At 39.1% G+C, this 14956-nt stretch overlaps 1 protein-coding gene across 1 annotated transcript in view; it reads right to left on the bottom strand.

The window, feature by feature from the left end:
- The window catches only part of LOC139741683 (coiled-coil domain-containing protein 171-like), a 43689-nt gene extending 29792 nt beyond the window's left edge, over positions 1 to 13897 (bottom strand). The window contains exons 1-4 of the mRNA XM_071652264.1: positions 13892 to 13897; positions 9524 to 9772; positions 6586 to 6665; positions 211 to 385 (exon numbers count right to left, since the gene is read on the bottom strand). Of these exons, the coding sequence (XP_071508365.1) occupies positions 211 to 385; positions 6586 to 6665; positions 9524 to 9770 (502 nt within the window). The 5' untranslated portion in view covers positions 9771 to 9772; positions 13892 to 13897. The remainder of the gene's footprint in view (positions 1 to 210; positions 386 to 6585; positions 6666 to 9523; positions 9773 to 13891) is intronic.
- Positions 13898 to 14956: the final 1059 nt, after the last annotated feature.

Genomic DNA, 14956 nt, shown 5'->3' with positions numbered 1-14956 from the left:
TTCCTTAAAAATAAACACTGCTATGCCATGACATTTACTACCAAATACCTTGACTCAGATCGGTAAAACTTCGAAAAATCGCCCATTTACACAGTATGATAGAAATATTATTCTGTAATTGCAGGCTAGCCAAGAGAGTCAGCATGTAGAATCGTTGGTACTCCAGCATCTTGCGGAGACTGTCTGTCAATCACCACAACTGAAACTCACCGCTCTGCGACGTAATGATGCCCTTCAGCTGTTCCTCTTTCTCCGATGACCCAATCTTCTCCCGGCTCGCCGAATTGCGCGCCAACGCCAGCTCGTACTCGATGTTCTGTCGGTGCGCCTCGCCCTTCTCCACTTCTGCACGCAGCCTGGCGACCTGGGCTTGGAGTTCCGAGTTCTAGTCAATTGTGCATTGAAACACAGCAGAACTGAATTTGAAGTTTAGAATGGCCAAGAGACTGTACATGTTTTTTTTTTTTTTTGGTGTGTTGTTTTCTCTTGGGAGGGGGGGGGGGTTGCCTTTCAGTAGGAAAAAAAACAAACATTTTCACTAAAGAAAATGTTCTTGCAATACTTCATTTCGAGGAAGAAGTCACAAATTTAAGCAATTTATTAAAACTGATATCGCAAAGAGTGAGGTAATTCAAACATTTTCATTTAACAGCAAGCATACATAGTTAAAAACAATTTAAGAATGGGGACAGTTTAATACACATAATGCATTAATGCTAGAGTCCCTAATTGATTTCTGGTTCAACTTTTCATCCCTTTCACCTCTGTAATTACATAAAAATCATGATTCAATCATGATTTTTATACATGATATTTTTATCCTCTCTACTAAACAGTAATACCTCTGGACATTCCTTGCTGAAGGTATGGTATGAATTATTATGTTTTCAGTCAATGTATTGACCATTGACCTTGATCATTTGATGATTAACTTTCCAGTGAGTGAGAATGCAGAAGAAAAACATCCAATTCTCATAAGCACTCATCTGTGAGGAAAAAAAGCTGCACAGGGCTGATAGAAAAAATTGACCAATCATAACATTGTACTACAAAAAGTTTGTATGTTTGTTTGTTGGTTGGTTTTTCATTCGGGAAAAATATGACATTTACCGGGTATATGTGTGAATCTGATCAATTCTACTGCAAGGCCACTGGAGCTGTCATTGGGCCATTGTTGCAAACACAATTATTCAAGAAGCATTACCTGTACTTTCAGGGTGTTCAGAAGAAAAAAAATTATACTAGAATGGTAATAGCTATACCAAAATGTATAGCTGTACGATGCATTTATAGGTCTGAACGCTGACTAACGAAACAATGTATAACGAAACAACATGTAACGAAATGACGGTCAGAGCATGGTTTCGAACTAGAACTCGATAGCAAATCAGCATTCCATCGTGTCCATTGTGCGTCTGAACGTATGGCGAACATAGAACAGTATAACCGGGCGGGGCTTAATAGGAGCGGGCACGAAAGGTGACGCCATAGCTGTCACTCATGACCACAACAGCATGCGCAGTTGGAAACTGCACATGGTTTCCAGAACGGTTGAGATTAGCGTCTAAACGGTCTGTCAACTATACAAATCTTCTTTATACATCGTTTTTTTATGAAGTTTTGGTATAAACTAGCCTGCGTTTGAACAGGGGGTTTTTCACAAAGCTATGACCACAGGCAGATTGATCTTGACAGGAGGTAACCAGCTCCTACAGATCATTGCGGACATGGCACGAAGTGCAAACCGAAAACAGTTCAAAATGGGGCGACAACCTCAAATGCACTTGTGTGGTTGAACCAGGGCTGGCAATGTGTTGTGTAATCGACGAGGACACCTCAGCTCATTTTGGGGCTTTGTCACGATTCTGACATTGACGGCTCTGTCAGAACTCCACGCAGACAGGCGATACACCGCACTGGGTTGCCAAACCCTCGCAGCTGATCCGTTCTTGTCTCCCAGTCATGGTCACATGACCAAGATGGCCACTCTGAGTTCCCTAGCCACAGGACTCTGTGGCTGCATTAACTGACCTTCAATTGAAATTGACCCTCAAGTATGAATGTCTAATTGGATTAAAATGTTCTACCAGTCTGTTACTTCCACTTAACTCCTCTTTTAGAAAGAAGAAAGTTTGGTGTTTATGCCTTTTATTACATCATTAAGGTGGGGCATTTGTTTTGTTTGTTTTTTGACAAAAGAATGGATGAAGAAATGAGAAGTAAAAAATGGGATGAAGGATGATAATGACAAGAACAGACAGAAAAAGAAAGATTACACTGAGGAATAAGTAGTACTAAATTAATAAAAAGAAGATAGCACTTTTGGAAAAAACAAAACAAAACAAAACAAAGAAAGGGAGAAGGACAGGATGAATATAGGGAAGAAAGAAAGGAAGATGACAACAAAAAGGCACACATAAAATAGATGAGAGCAAGGACATGTACAATATGAATGATAAGAGCACATGATATTGATAAACACATTCTCAACCATGGCCTACTTTAACAAAAAGCAATGCCATGAACATGCTTACGGGACCCCCCCCCCCCCAAAAAAAAAAAGAAAAAAAAGAAAAAGAAACAACACAACAACAACAACAGCAACAACAACAGAGGAAAAACTAGAAACCAAATCAGGAAATGATGCCTGAACTGTGTGGCTCACCACACACCCATTCAAAGCTCCTGGAGATTATTAAAGGGGATATATGAGGAGACAAACCAAAAACGCTTTCATTATCTTTAATCTTACAGACATTCTTGACTTTGTTTAATTCTGTTTCTTGCAGGTGTAAGGACACCGAAAGCAGATGCATGACTCATGTTGAATCATCCATACATCAGGTTTGGGACCAATTACAGTTGCACCTGCCTTGAAAACAGCCTGGGTTGAAGAATTGCATGGGGCTCTCAGTTAAAACCTGTGGTTAAACCACTAATGTTTGAGGTTGCCCGCATTTGGGGCATCTGTGTTAGTTGTGGTTGCAAACAGCAAATGCCCTGGGTCACTTTACTGCAGTCAACCAATGCAACATGCACCTTCTCTACCCATTTCTAAGCTTTCTTTCTCATTACCATTCTTTTTATTCTGTACATCTTGTAGAGCACAAGAAAAGACATGCTGCGCTTTTTTTTTTGGGGGGGGGGAGGTGATGGGACAAAAACTAGAGATATTAGGTCTATAACCTTCCTTTGATTATTGCCTTGTGAAAATTAGAGCAACAAGGTACAGTGCACTCCCGTTGCAACGAACACGGTTACAACGAAATTTCGTTATAACGAAGTAAAACTTCTGGTCCCAAATTCATCACCATTAAAGCCTATGGTACAAAATTCGCTTATAACGAACACGGTTATAGCGAAATTTTCATTATAACAAAATCTTTTCCGAGCGTCACTGACAAAGAAAAAGAAAAGAAATGTGCTCCGTTATAACGAAATGTAGATCAACTTCGAAAATACGTAGCGGAACAAGCCTTTATAGCGTCTCGGCATGGGCAAACGCTTCACATCACTGTGTGTTCACTCTGTGTGTCACGCACAGTTTCCGAGGGGAACTTGCGTTATTGTAATACAATAATCTGAAATCAAATTAGGTTCGTTTTACTGTTTCGAAGGTTCTTTATTACAAAACACACAGATTCTGATACACCTAAATGTCCGTTAGTTCGGAAATGAAATAGGGTTTGTTATTATGAACATTTTGGTGTTATTCCAAAGTTTCGTTTTTAATAAGGTTCGTTAACCTGACAATGAAATATGGTTCTTATTACGACGGTTCGTTAGTCCCAAAATGATAGGAATTCCAAATGTTCACTAATCGGAACATTACAAAAAAAGTTTTGTTAATCCAAAAGTGAAAAAGATGAGTCCCCTAACAAAACTTAGGAATTGCAAACCTTATAATCGTCTTAAGATAACCGAACCTTCAAAACAACTAACCTTTCTCATTATTTTGATTAACAGACCTTCGGAATAATGAACCTTATTTCATTTTTGGAATAAAAATCCTTCTGAACAACGCATCTTCGGAATAGTGAACCTTTCTCATTTTTTATTTACAAACCTTCGGAATGACGGACCTCATTTCATTTTCCAATCAACGAACCTTTGGAAAACGAACAATACATTTATATCTAAATTATGAACTTATGGAATAACGAATCTTCGGAAGAGCAAAGCTTCAAATGAACAAACGTTCGGAATCCCGGGAACGGCGAAACTTCAGAATAAGGAGTCTTCGGAGTAATGGACTTTAGTAAGAAACAAACCTTTGGAATAGCGAACTGTAACAGAATCCTAAACTGTCATTTTCTATACATGTGTGACAATACAAACAACTTTATGCTCTCTTTTAAATGTAATATTCAAACAAAATTAAAAAGGTACCATCCCATTTCACATAGCTTTCAAGTGTACGATGAGTATTCAACAAACAGAATATGATATATGTGCGTGGATTCCTTGTTTTCGTTATACATATTATATTTGTTCGGTTGTGACGAAATTTTGTTATAACAAAAGAAAACTGCTGGTCCCGAGCATTTCGTTATAACGGGAGTGCACTGTACAAGATACGTTCCTCTATGAATAGACCGACAAAATGATAATGTTTCAAACGAATTCTGAGACAATTTAAGAAGAATGTGTGCCAAATGATCAAGTTCTAAAACTCTAGGGTGTTGGCCTCTGCACAATTTTTTCCACTTTTTGTTTGTTTGTTTGTCTGTTTGTAGCCTGAATATATTTTACCATGGCAATAAGCATCTTCCACTCTCAAATAATGTGTCTTGCATATGAATACCCCAGGGCCCCATTTCATAAAAAGTTGATACGATAGCAACTCTTGCTGGAATGGCAATTGTCATGGTAACAACAAGAATCAAGCTTCCTGATTGGTTGTTGCTATTGGAAGTTGCCATTCCAGCAAGAGTTGACATGCTAACATCTTTTATGAAATGGGGCCCAGGACTAATGTGTGTGCCAAATTTCATACAAATTGCTAAATGCTAGATACATTGTATGTGAAGTAAGCTTTTTTTTTCAGTGTCTTTATTTTGCGACAATACACCACCATCATGGTAACAACGTGTCTCACATATGAACATCTCAAAAGATCATGTGTGCCAAGTTCTTTTGAACTTAAAAGAATATGGCGGAAGTTCACTCAGTAAGCTATTGCTGTGGACCAACGAAGTGACAAGTCATGCACATATAAGGGGGGAGGGGGAGGGGTAGGGAGTTCACACGGCAGTTTGGGAGTGAGGTTTGGATCATGATCCAAATCTTACTAGTGGGATGCAGATATGTCAAAATTTGTAATTGCCATTTGAGTGAAAGGTCTTACATGGATTAATAGCGTGCTAAGTTGAGGCTCCTCGTTGAATGATGTAACATCTGTTTGAAAAAAAAAAATGAACTTTCTGCTTTTAGTTTGCCATTATGGCAATACATTCACTGTTACTTGGTACTTTTCCATTGTGGTCAAAGGCCTTCCTTCTACACTGAAGACTTCTGGAAACAAAGATCCACTTAAGTCTTGACGAATTTAGCCAATTGTGTAATGTCAGTTACATGTAGTACTGAGTGACATCAGTTACCAGGTATACCAAGGTTGAATCACTTTATGTATTGTTTAAGAAATGACAAGTTTTTGTCATCTTTTTTTTTTCTGATGGGACATTGAAGGGCTCAAAGGGGATTTTGTAATGCCAGTTCATACTGAGTGATATCAGCTACCAGGTATACCAAAGTTTAATGACTGCATTTTTCAAGAAATGACAAGTTGTTGGGTTTTTCCTTTTTTTTCTGATGGGGATAGTGATGTTTTTTAAAGACTTACCAGTGACAACTTTTATCTTTTCCCAACATTAGAATATAAATTGTAGGTGTTCATATTATGCCAATGTGAAGTACTACTTCACTATTTAACACAGCAGGTTATTTTAAGTAGTATGTACTTTTGACCTTTGGGCCTTTGCTCTACAGGTGTACAATGTAGGTTCCTGCTTCCAATCCCCACTGTGGGATACATGCATGCACTTTGAATAACTCTGTACCTCCTGACCATTAAACGATCCATGGCAAGTATGGTTGAAATCTGAGCAAAGCGTTTCATAAAAGAAGACAAAAACTGCTTGTAATTTATGCCATTAGGTCCCTAACCCAACTTGATTCCACTTTGGGCCTAATTGGGCCACCATTGTCATTATCGCAGCCAACAAAATATGTTTTCTCCTCAAAGATTTACAGATTCATGGGACTTGGATGCTTTACATTAGATGGAAAAGAAGTTGTTTGAAACTTATTCAATACAGCCCTAAGCCCAACCTCTGGGTCCCTCTCGAGGGCGATGGGTACACAATCTATCCCCTGCACCTGTACTACGTTCTTTAAGAATAATTCTTGCCAAGTTTGGTTAAAATCTCACCACAGATCTTGTTGAAAAAATTTAAGTAGTTATGGACAAAACACAATAGACAAGACAACAGACAACAGAAGACAAGTCTATGCAAAGGTCATCTCTATAGCTGACCAGAGCGAAATATCTACAGAACAGACAACAAAATAATGCCTTAGACTTACCTCTGAATTAAAAGCTGACGTCAGTTCGAGTTTTTCTTTTTCTGACTCATTCAGCCTTCTTCTGAGTTGTGCAACATTGTCTATGAACAAAAGAAGAAACCACAAGAATCACTTTCTCTTCAATGCATGCTCTGATCAATTCTTTTCCCACTTTTTTTAATCATTGATAGTTACGAAAATTGTGCATCAATACATGAAAAGAGATATCTTTTAGTTGCAACAAAATTCATTCTGAAAATAAAATAACAACATTCAAATGGTTCAAATGAACACTAAATGTCAGTGTGCATTATTTGAGATTAGTTGATACATCCCATTTCAAAGATACAATTATGTTATCAAATCAACAGTAAATGCAGAGATATGAACACACATAAAATGTAGAACACATCTTGTGTTTTTATGGCCACAATATTGCAGATAGCTTTCACGCAAAGTGAATACGTTTTAGAAAGTACCGGTAATTCATGTTTTCAGCAGAATATAATCAGGACAACAGTACAATGAGGATATTTGCATGATTAGTCTGATTTTGTTGAGAAAATACTGAAAGAAATGCCACAGAATTATCACCATTATATTGTACATGTTCTGTGTTATCAATGTTTCAAGTAATTGATTCTAAAATCACTCCTCTAAAGTTTACATGGTCAATTCTCTACATGTTGAATGACAATATACAGTGGAAGTCTTAGCCAATTACGGAACTGTGAGCTCTGTATAAAGCCTCAATTACAAAGTACACCAAGAAGAAATATCTGTCTCTGTGTCTTGTACAATTGTGTATTACATAAATGCTTTAAAAAGATGATGATGATGTTAGAAACAACACTTATATAGCGCCTTTTATCTGTAGACACATTCAAAGGTACCCAGCTCCCACAATGTGTCACACATCATTCACAAAGTTGCTGGAAAAGATTTAAGTCTTCAGTTCAGATTTGAAGGTATTGAGGCTGCTGCAATTCTGAAGCGGGACTGGTAGAGAGTTCCACAGACGTGGCGCAACAGAAGAGAAGGATTACGGAATAGACACAGAAAAGTGACATTGGAGGAAGAAGAAGACTGACATTTTGTAAGCATTTGTTTCATCATCAATTATGGAACAATGAAATATCATCAAGAAATTATTACTTGTAATTACTAGACGGAGCTATGACTTACGTGAACAGCACTAACTTAAAAAAAAAAAAATAATGAACATCATATTCAAAACTTCCAATTTTTCCTTTACATTGAGGCTCTGTTGTACAAACAACTTAAAATGGCAATCACAATAATAATGACTTTTTAGGTTCTTGCCAAGGAGGATGCAAGAACTGATACGTATTACAGGCATAATTTACCATTTGCAGATGAAACAAAAACCCAGTATTAGTGCTTCAAAATAGTTCTAAAATGTGAGTTAGGGATAGAAACAACCAATGTAAAAATCTGAATCAGTAAAATCGATGTTAAGTATTGTTAAACATACAAAATGTGAACAATAGTTATAATAAAAATGTGTCCAGATTAAACCGTCTACAGTTAAGGTTCAATGAGAAAAATAGATACATGTATATACCTGCTTATAAATATTTTAGGCTTTACTGCAAAAATTTTATATGGTAGGATGTTTTGTGATACAAGTGACCTACACATATGTATCAAATGTATTATCTTGAACATTTTTAAAATCACTGCTCCCAAAGGTAAACAGGGCCTTTAAACCAAGTAATATCAAGTTAATGTGTGTGGCATGCAGCTGGGGCCAACTCATAATGCTGATTCTGTTTTTCTTCAATTTTCCAATACCTCATCAGTTCAATGTTTAGAGATACACTGTAATCTGAACTACAAAGAGCTGGAATGCCTATATGCTTCAAAATTAGTGTTGCAATCAAATACTGTACAAAACATCAAACAGATGGTATGTGCATTAGTGTTTTAATTACATTAACACAGCAAGGATAAGCAACAGTCACACCTTGTCAGAAGGTCAAATGGAGATCAAAATTCAATGTCCATTAATGCATGAAACTTTCCACCAGGTTTAAGGAACCATGCCTGTTAAGAAATGCATCTGCCAAATGTGAAACATTGGACAAGAAATGTATGTGAATAGCTGGAATACTGTTTGGCAAGGTATGACTGCTGCTACAGTATGTCTACAGATGTCCATGTTGATATACACTGTACTCCTGAGAGAAGGAGAAAAATTCACATCTCTCTCAATCTCAAACAGTAAACATCTGAGTTTATTTGATGACAACTCTTTGCTGGAATGACTATTGTCATGGTAACGACAAGAATACAGCTTCCTGATTGGCGGTTTGCTGTGGAAAGTGGTCATTCCAGCAAGAGTTGTCATCCTAACATCTTTTATGAAATGGGGCCTTGAGCAATGACAAATGCTTTTATTTTATTTTTATTTTCCCAATGCAAGCTACTTCAACATCAGGACCCTGGAATTAACCCCAGCAAGAGGGACAATTTTACTCTCATTAGTCTGGAGCCTGAGCTGAACTCAATATATATAATTTCCGACTTTAAAGGGATATGCCATCTCACAGGTACAAAATGTATGTCACAAAGCATTGCGTTTTCTGTATAATGATCTATGCTGGTCACACCATTCCTAATTTGCTGATGGTAACAGGAACACCCTTTGAGGAGAGATACACAGCAAACAGTCTTTCTGTAGTCTACATTAATGACCCCTGTGATTTGTTTGTAAGTATTAACAAATATTTCATGTCTTAATACGAGCCTTCAAGCTGGGTTTGTAGTGTATGCGCTTCTTTCTGATGAAGCCAATGGACCAGAGAGGCAAAAAATGTACGGCAAAAGTGAACAGTGGTTCATTGAGGCCACGGCAGAAAGGCCCTCACAAACAAGCAGATTAAAAATATGAGAAGTGAGGAGAGAATCTAAAAGTAACGTGATCAACTTTTCTCACCCATCTCTGCATTGTGATCTTGTTGCAGTCGCTTCACTTGACCCCTAAGCTGTTTCACAACCTGTGATAGGTCTCCACTAGTTCCAGGGGAGGGCCAGGGGTCACCGTGGTCTGGAGGTCTAGTACGCAAGGGGCTTTGTGCTCTGCCAAAGGGGGAGGGGCTACGTCGAAACTCCGCTCCATGGAGGGGTGAGAGAGCAGATGCTTCAGACTGCTGGAAGTCTATCGTGGAAGTTGGCGATGACATGACTGGGAAGAGAAAGAAATTCCAGTGTGACTCTAATATTGCTTGATATCTTTCTATTTCTACACATTGGACAGGTATGAAGGAAAGAAGACAAGGAAAAGTAGAATACGCGGTGCGTAATATATGTCCCCGCCGGAAGTAGCATTTAGTAGCAAAATGTACAATATAGGTAAAAAGATCAAGGTCAAAGGTCAAAGAAGTCAAAGGTCAAAATTCTGCGTAGAAGTTTTGAAGCCCTCACCTAGTGCCATCACATAAAGCAAACGGAATCGAAATCGGGTTAGAAATGGCGAAGAAGTAGCATTTTGTAGCCAATGTACAATATAGGTCAAAAATCAAGGTCAAAGGTCAAAGAAGTCAAAGGTCAAAATTCTGTGTAGAAGTTTTGAAGACCTCACCTAGTGCCATCACATAAAGCAAACGGAATCGAAATCGGGTTAGAAATGGCGAAGGAGTAGCATTTGGTAGCAAAATGTACAATACAGGTCAAAAATCAAGGTCAGAGGTCAAAGAAGTCAAAGGTCAAAATTCTGTGTAGAAGTTTTGAAGCCCTCACCTAGTGCCATCACATAAAGCAAACTGAATCGAAATCGGGTTAGAAATGGCGAAGGAGTAGCATTTTGTAGCCAATGTACAATATAGGTCAAAAATCAAGGTCAAAGGTCAAAGAAGTCAAAGGTCAAAATTCTGTGTAGAAGTTTTGAAGCCCTCACCTAGTGCCATCACATAAAGCAAATGGAATCAAAATCGGGTTAGAAATGGCGAAGGAGTAGCATTTTGAAGCAAAATGTACAATATAGGTCAAAGGTCAAGGGCAAAGGTCACAACTGAAATTCTGTGTAGAAGTTTCAAAGCTCCCATGTAGTGCTATCATATAAAGCAAACAGAATCAAAATTGGCTCATAAATGACAGAGAAGTAGCAAATTGAACATTTTGATCACACACGGACGCACGGATGGACGGACGGACGGACGGACGGACGGACACACAGACACACACACGTACGGAGCCCGTTTCATAGTCCCCTGCTCGAACTCGTTCGGCGGGGACAAAAATCCATACTCCTTAATGGAATATGGTAAAATGAGTCAAAATAAATATGCTATTCATAGGCCTCACAAAAGTTGCTTTTAATACAATAGGGCTTACTAGGGAGTATCACTTGAGTGCCTACATTCAGACCTGGGTTAAATCATAATTGTCCTTAAAATTGTGTGATGTATAATTTTAAATATCTAATGAATTAATGTGCTATTTAACATGATACTGATAAGCAACATCAGCTTACAATGTGCAAACACTACATCAAATATGACAGTGATTGGTTACTGTAATGCAAGGTGCAGTTTCATTGTTGTATGCTGTGAGACAATTCTAATCTTTCAGTGTACAGCCAAATCTTCAATACCAGCAAGAGCACGTTACTATGAATATTCCATTGAATTGGGTCTGGGTTGGCCCGTTGGTACAATATACTAGTTCATCCAGGACAACTATACCTAAATTCTATGATGTCGAAATGTTCATGAACCTTGAACCTTGAACTTGAAGGAGTAATCCTTTTCGTGGGAAGCCATACTGATTACTGGGATGGTACACGGTGACATCAACGGCCAATGGCCAATAAAACTCTGTTCGATATAGATTTAAACTTCATCAACTTGTTGAAATTGCATGCCATCTCACCAAAGTTTGTTTGCACAATTAAATCTTATCTACATACATTACAATCACATGTCATGCCAATGACTAGACAGAAAGATCTGTCTGTCCGGAGGAGTCTTTTATTTATTTATTTTTTTTTTTTTGTGGAAAATTGAGCAAAGAAAATGGGATTCCATCGGAATTCGAACGCGAGACCTCCGGATTGCTAGCCCGGTGCTTTACCGACTGAGCTATAGAATAGAAAGCCCTAGTTCAGTGTTCGTCCCAGAAACCCTAAATTCTCAATGCTCGAATGGTCAGAAGCTATACATATATAGCAGTGTGTTGACGTTATCACTCTCCTCCGGAAGTCAAACACAGTACAATGTAGCTGCGCGGAACATATCCCCAGCGACCAGATACAGACCGATCATTCGGTCAAGCCAATGACCACATCCCACACTACTTGAAGTGGTAATCCCTTTGCAGAGCTCACTCTGGAAGCTATACCGGGATGATGTGCATGTGTGCAGTCAACGGCTGTCAGTGAATAGGAAAGTATATTTACAATAAAAAGTGTGAAGTGCAAGTAAAAACATGACCGGGCTTACAGGAGCCTGAATCCAGGGGGAGGCTGCATGCTTCTAATGATGGGGACAGCAGCTTCCCGGAAAGTAGCTGGGGAGGGTGTAGTAACAGCTACGTAAGATAGTTTGTTCCAGATTCTGACGGTGCGTGGGTATTAAGAATAGCGGTATTTAAAGGCATCTGCGTCCGGAATGGTGAGTTTTAGGGAGTGGTCTCGTCTACCAATCTATATGAATAAGGCTGGGGTAATGGTTGGTGGGAGAGGAATGTCTACGAGGTTGTGGTATATTTTGAAGAACATGGTTGCTTGTGCACAGAGTCTACGAGTATGGAGGAGGTCCCATCCCAGGTTTGACACGAGCTGCGATGAAGATGTGCTCTTCCTATAATCACGATGAGTGAAGCGGGCAGCAGCTTTTTGAACTCTCTCCAGATCTTAAATACTTGTGGTCTTGTGAGGATTACAGGTTTCAGAACCATATTCAATCTGAGGTCATACAAGGGCTTTATAGGCTCTGTTTTTTATTTCTTGGGAACATGGTGATAAAGTTCTCCTAAGAAGGCCAAGAGTGCGATTTGCTTTATGCCGGATTTGTTGGCAGTGGAGGTTCCAACGTAAGTCATGTGATACTGTAATGCCAAGGTATTTATAATGGTCAACTCTCGGGATACTTTCCCCAACAAGTTGATACATGTGTGTGCTGGGTTCCCTTTTCTTGCTTGTTGTAAGGACAGCACATTTCTTTATGTTGAAGCCCATGAGCCATTTTGGGGACCAGTTTGACAGTGTGTCAAGATCTACTTGGAGGATGTTGTGATCTGTTTGAGTCCTGACTTCTCGATATACAGTGCACTCCCGTTACAACGAACATGGTTATAACGAAATTTCGTTATAACGAAGTAAATCTTCTGGTCCCAAAATTATCACCAATAAAGTCTATAGTACAAAATTCGCTTATAACGAACACGGTTATAGCGAAATTCCCGTTATAACAAAGTCTTTTCTGAGCGCCACAGACAAAGAAAAACAAAAGAAATGTGCTACATTATAACGAAATGCGAATTGCTTTCAAAAATACGTAGCGGAACAAGGATATCGTCTCTGCATGGGTGAACGCTTCACACCACTGTGTGTTTGCTCCTTGTGTCATGCACAGTTTCTGAGGGGAACTTGCGTTTATTATTGTAATACAGTTATCCCATCACATTTCATATAGCTTTCCAGTGTATGACGAGTATTCAGCAAAGAGAATATGATATATATACGTGGTTTCCTTGTTTTCATTATATATTGTATAATTTGTTTGGTTATAACGAAATTTTGTTATAACGAAAGAAAACTGCCGGTCCCGAGCATTTCGTTATAACGGGAGTGCACTGTACCACTCCATCATCAGCGAAGAGGCGTGTGGTGGACTACTGTGGTACGTGGACTACAAGTTTATACAGCACAGCCACATACAGACTTAACAGTCTGTGTCAGTGGCACTCATCACTACATCATCAGCTCAGCTGCTTATCAAAACATGTCTACCCTAGTCAAGTAGATCAGACATGGTTTTAACATGTCTCTGCTTTTACCTTGGTAACCCATTCATTGACTAATGAGACGGGCTGATTTTGCTAAAACATACATTTTCCATAGACACTTGCCCAAGCATACTCGTGACTCATCCTCGCCTAGCGCCTCATAATTCATGCTCATGCCGTTGAGTGGAGAGAAAGAAGTAGTTTTGGCACGCAAGTCTTTATAACATAAATGTGAGCGAGTGGGACTGCATCAATTTCGATAACTTGTTACAGTCAATCCATTTACCAGGATTGATTTAGTCTACGTAGAGCAGGTAGGAAACCGTGAGTTACATGCTTCCCCAGCATCTTGACTTACCCTGAAAGGCTGATCATAAGTGGCAAGAAATCTTCAGAGTTATTTGTAGCGATATGCTTCTGCCAAGTGATCGAATGTTTGTATTTACCGCTGCATACGAATGACAGCAACTACGACGCTACCTGGCATTGTGAGATAAATAATAACCGTCACTCGAACAATGCAATGTGCATGTGAAACCGGAGCCCGAGTCGTGGGTGGGACGTCTGTAGCAGTTACAGTATGTAGGGACGTGGTTCATGTGTTCCGATGCAGTGGGCGGATCCAGGGGGAGAGCACTGGGTGCCCCCCTTTTTTTATGGAGGGGCGAATTTTGTGGGAGCACCCACAGAACCGAGTTCTGTGGGAGCACCCCCTTGGATCCGCCCCTAAACCCTGCGATGTTATGATAAATCGTTTTCTTTCCTTCTTTTTGGCCCTTGAACATAAACACGGGATCAGCTTTGCGAGCTAGCATAAGCAAGTCTGTTCAAAAAAAAAAAAAAAAAAAAAAAAAAAAAGAACTCACTTATTCGGGTATGTCTATGTATCGATGTGGGCCGTGTTTTTCTTCTCTAGCAGCTGTATTTTACTGAAAACGTTTACACCTTTACAAATAGACTAAGTTATCATGTATGATGGGGGCTCCATGACACTTAAGCTCCAGCAACAATAATTATTGCTCCTATTAAATATCTGTACGCTAAGCCAAATATGAATTCTGCCCACAAACATTATATAACACTAACCATATAATTCCAATTCTCACGTCAAACTAAATGATCTAAAACCCTATCACAACCATTATGTTAGAGAAAATAGGCGATTGTCGCAGGAGCAAATACAGTCTCGTGTTACCGAAATGGTTGCAGATAAAGACTATTAAAGTGGTATTGAGGGGACAAACTGTACATGAACTCCATTCCACCCCTGGATCATGGACAATAGGCCTATAGCCCTACGTTCTATAGAGTCCTAGCTCCCTATGTCTTTTCACCTGTTCATCAATACTTTGCACCAGTTATTTTCCTCTCAGCAATTTAAAACACTTGTCCATATGAAAACCATGAAAACAAGGGAATAAAA

This window comes from Diadema antillarum, unplaced genomic scaffold, assembly GCF_040938485.1.
Source record: "Diadema antillarum isolate AM-2024a unplaced genomic scaffold, OU_Dant_1.0 seq00000946_RagTag, whole genome shotgun sequence".
NCBI lineage: Eukaryota > Metazoa > Echinodermata > Echinoidea > Diadematoida > Diadematidae > Diadema > Diadema antillarum.
This window is presented reverse-complemented; position numbering and strand designations above follow the sequence as displayed.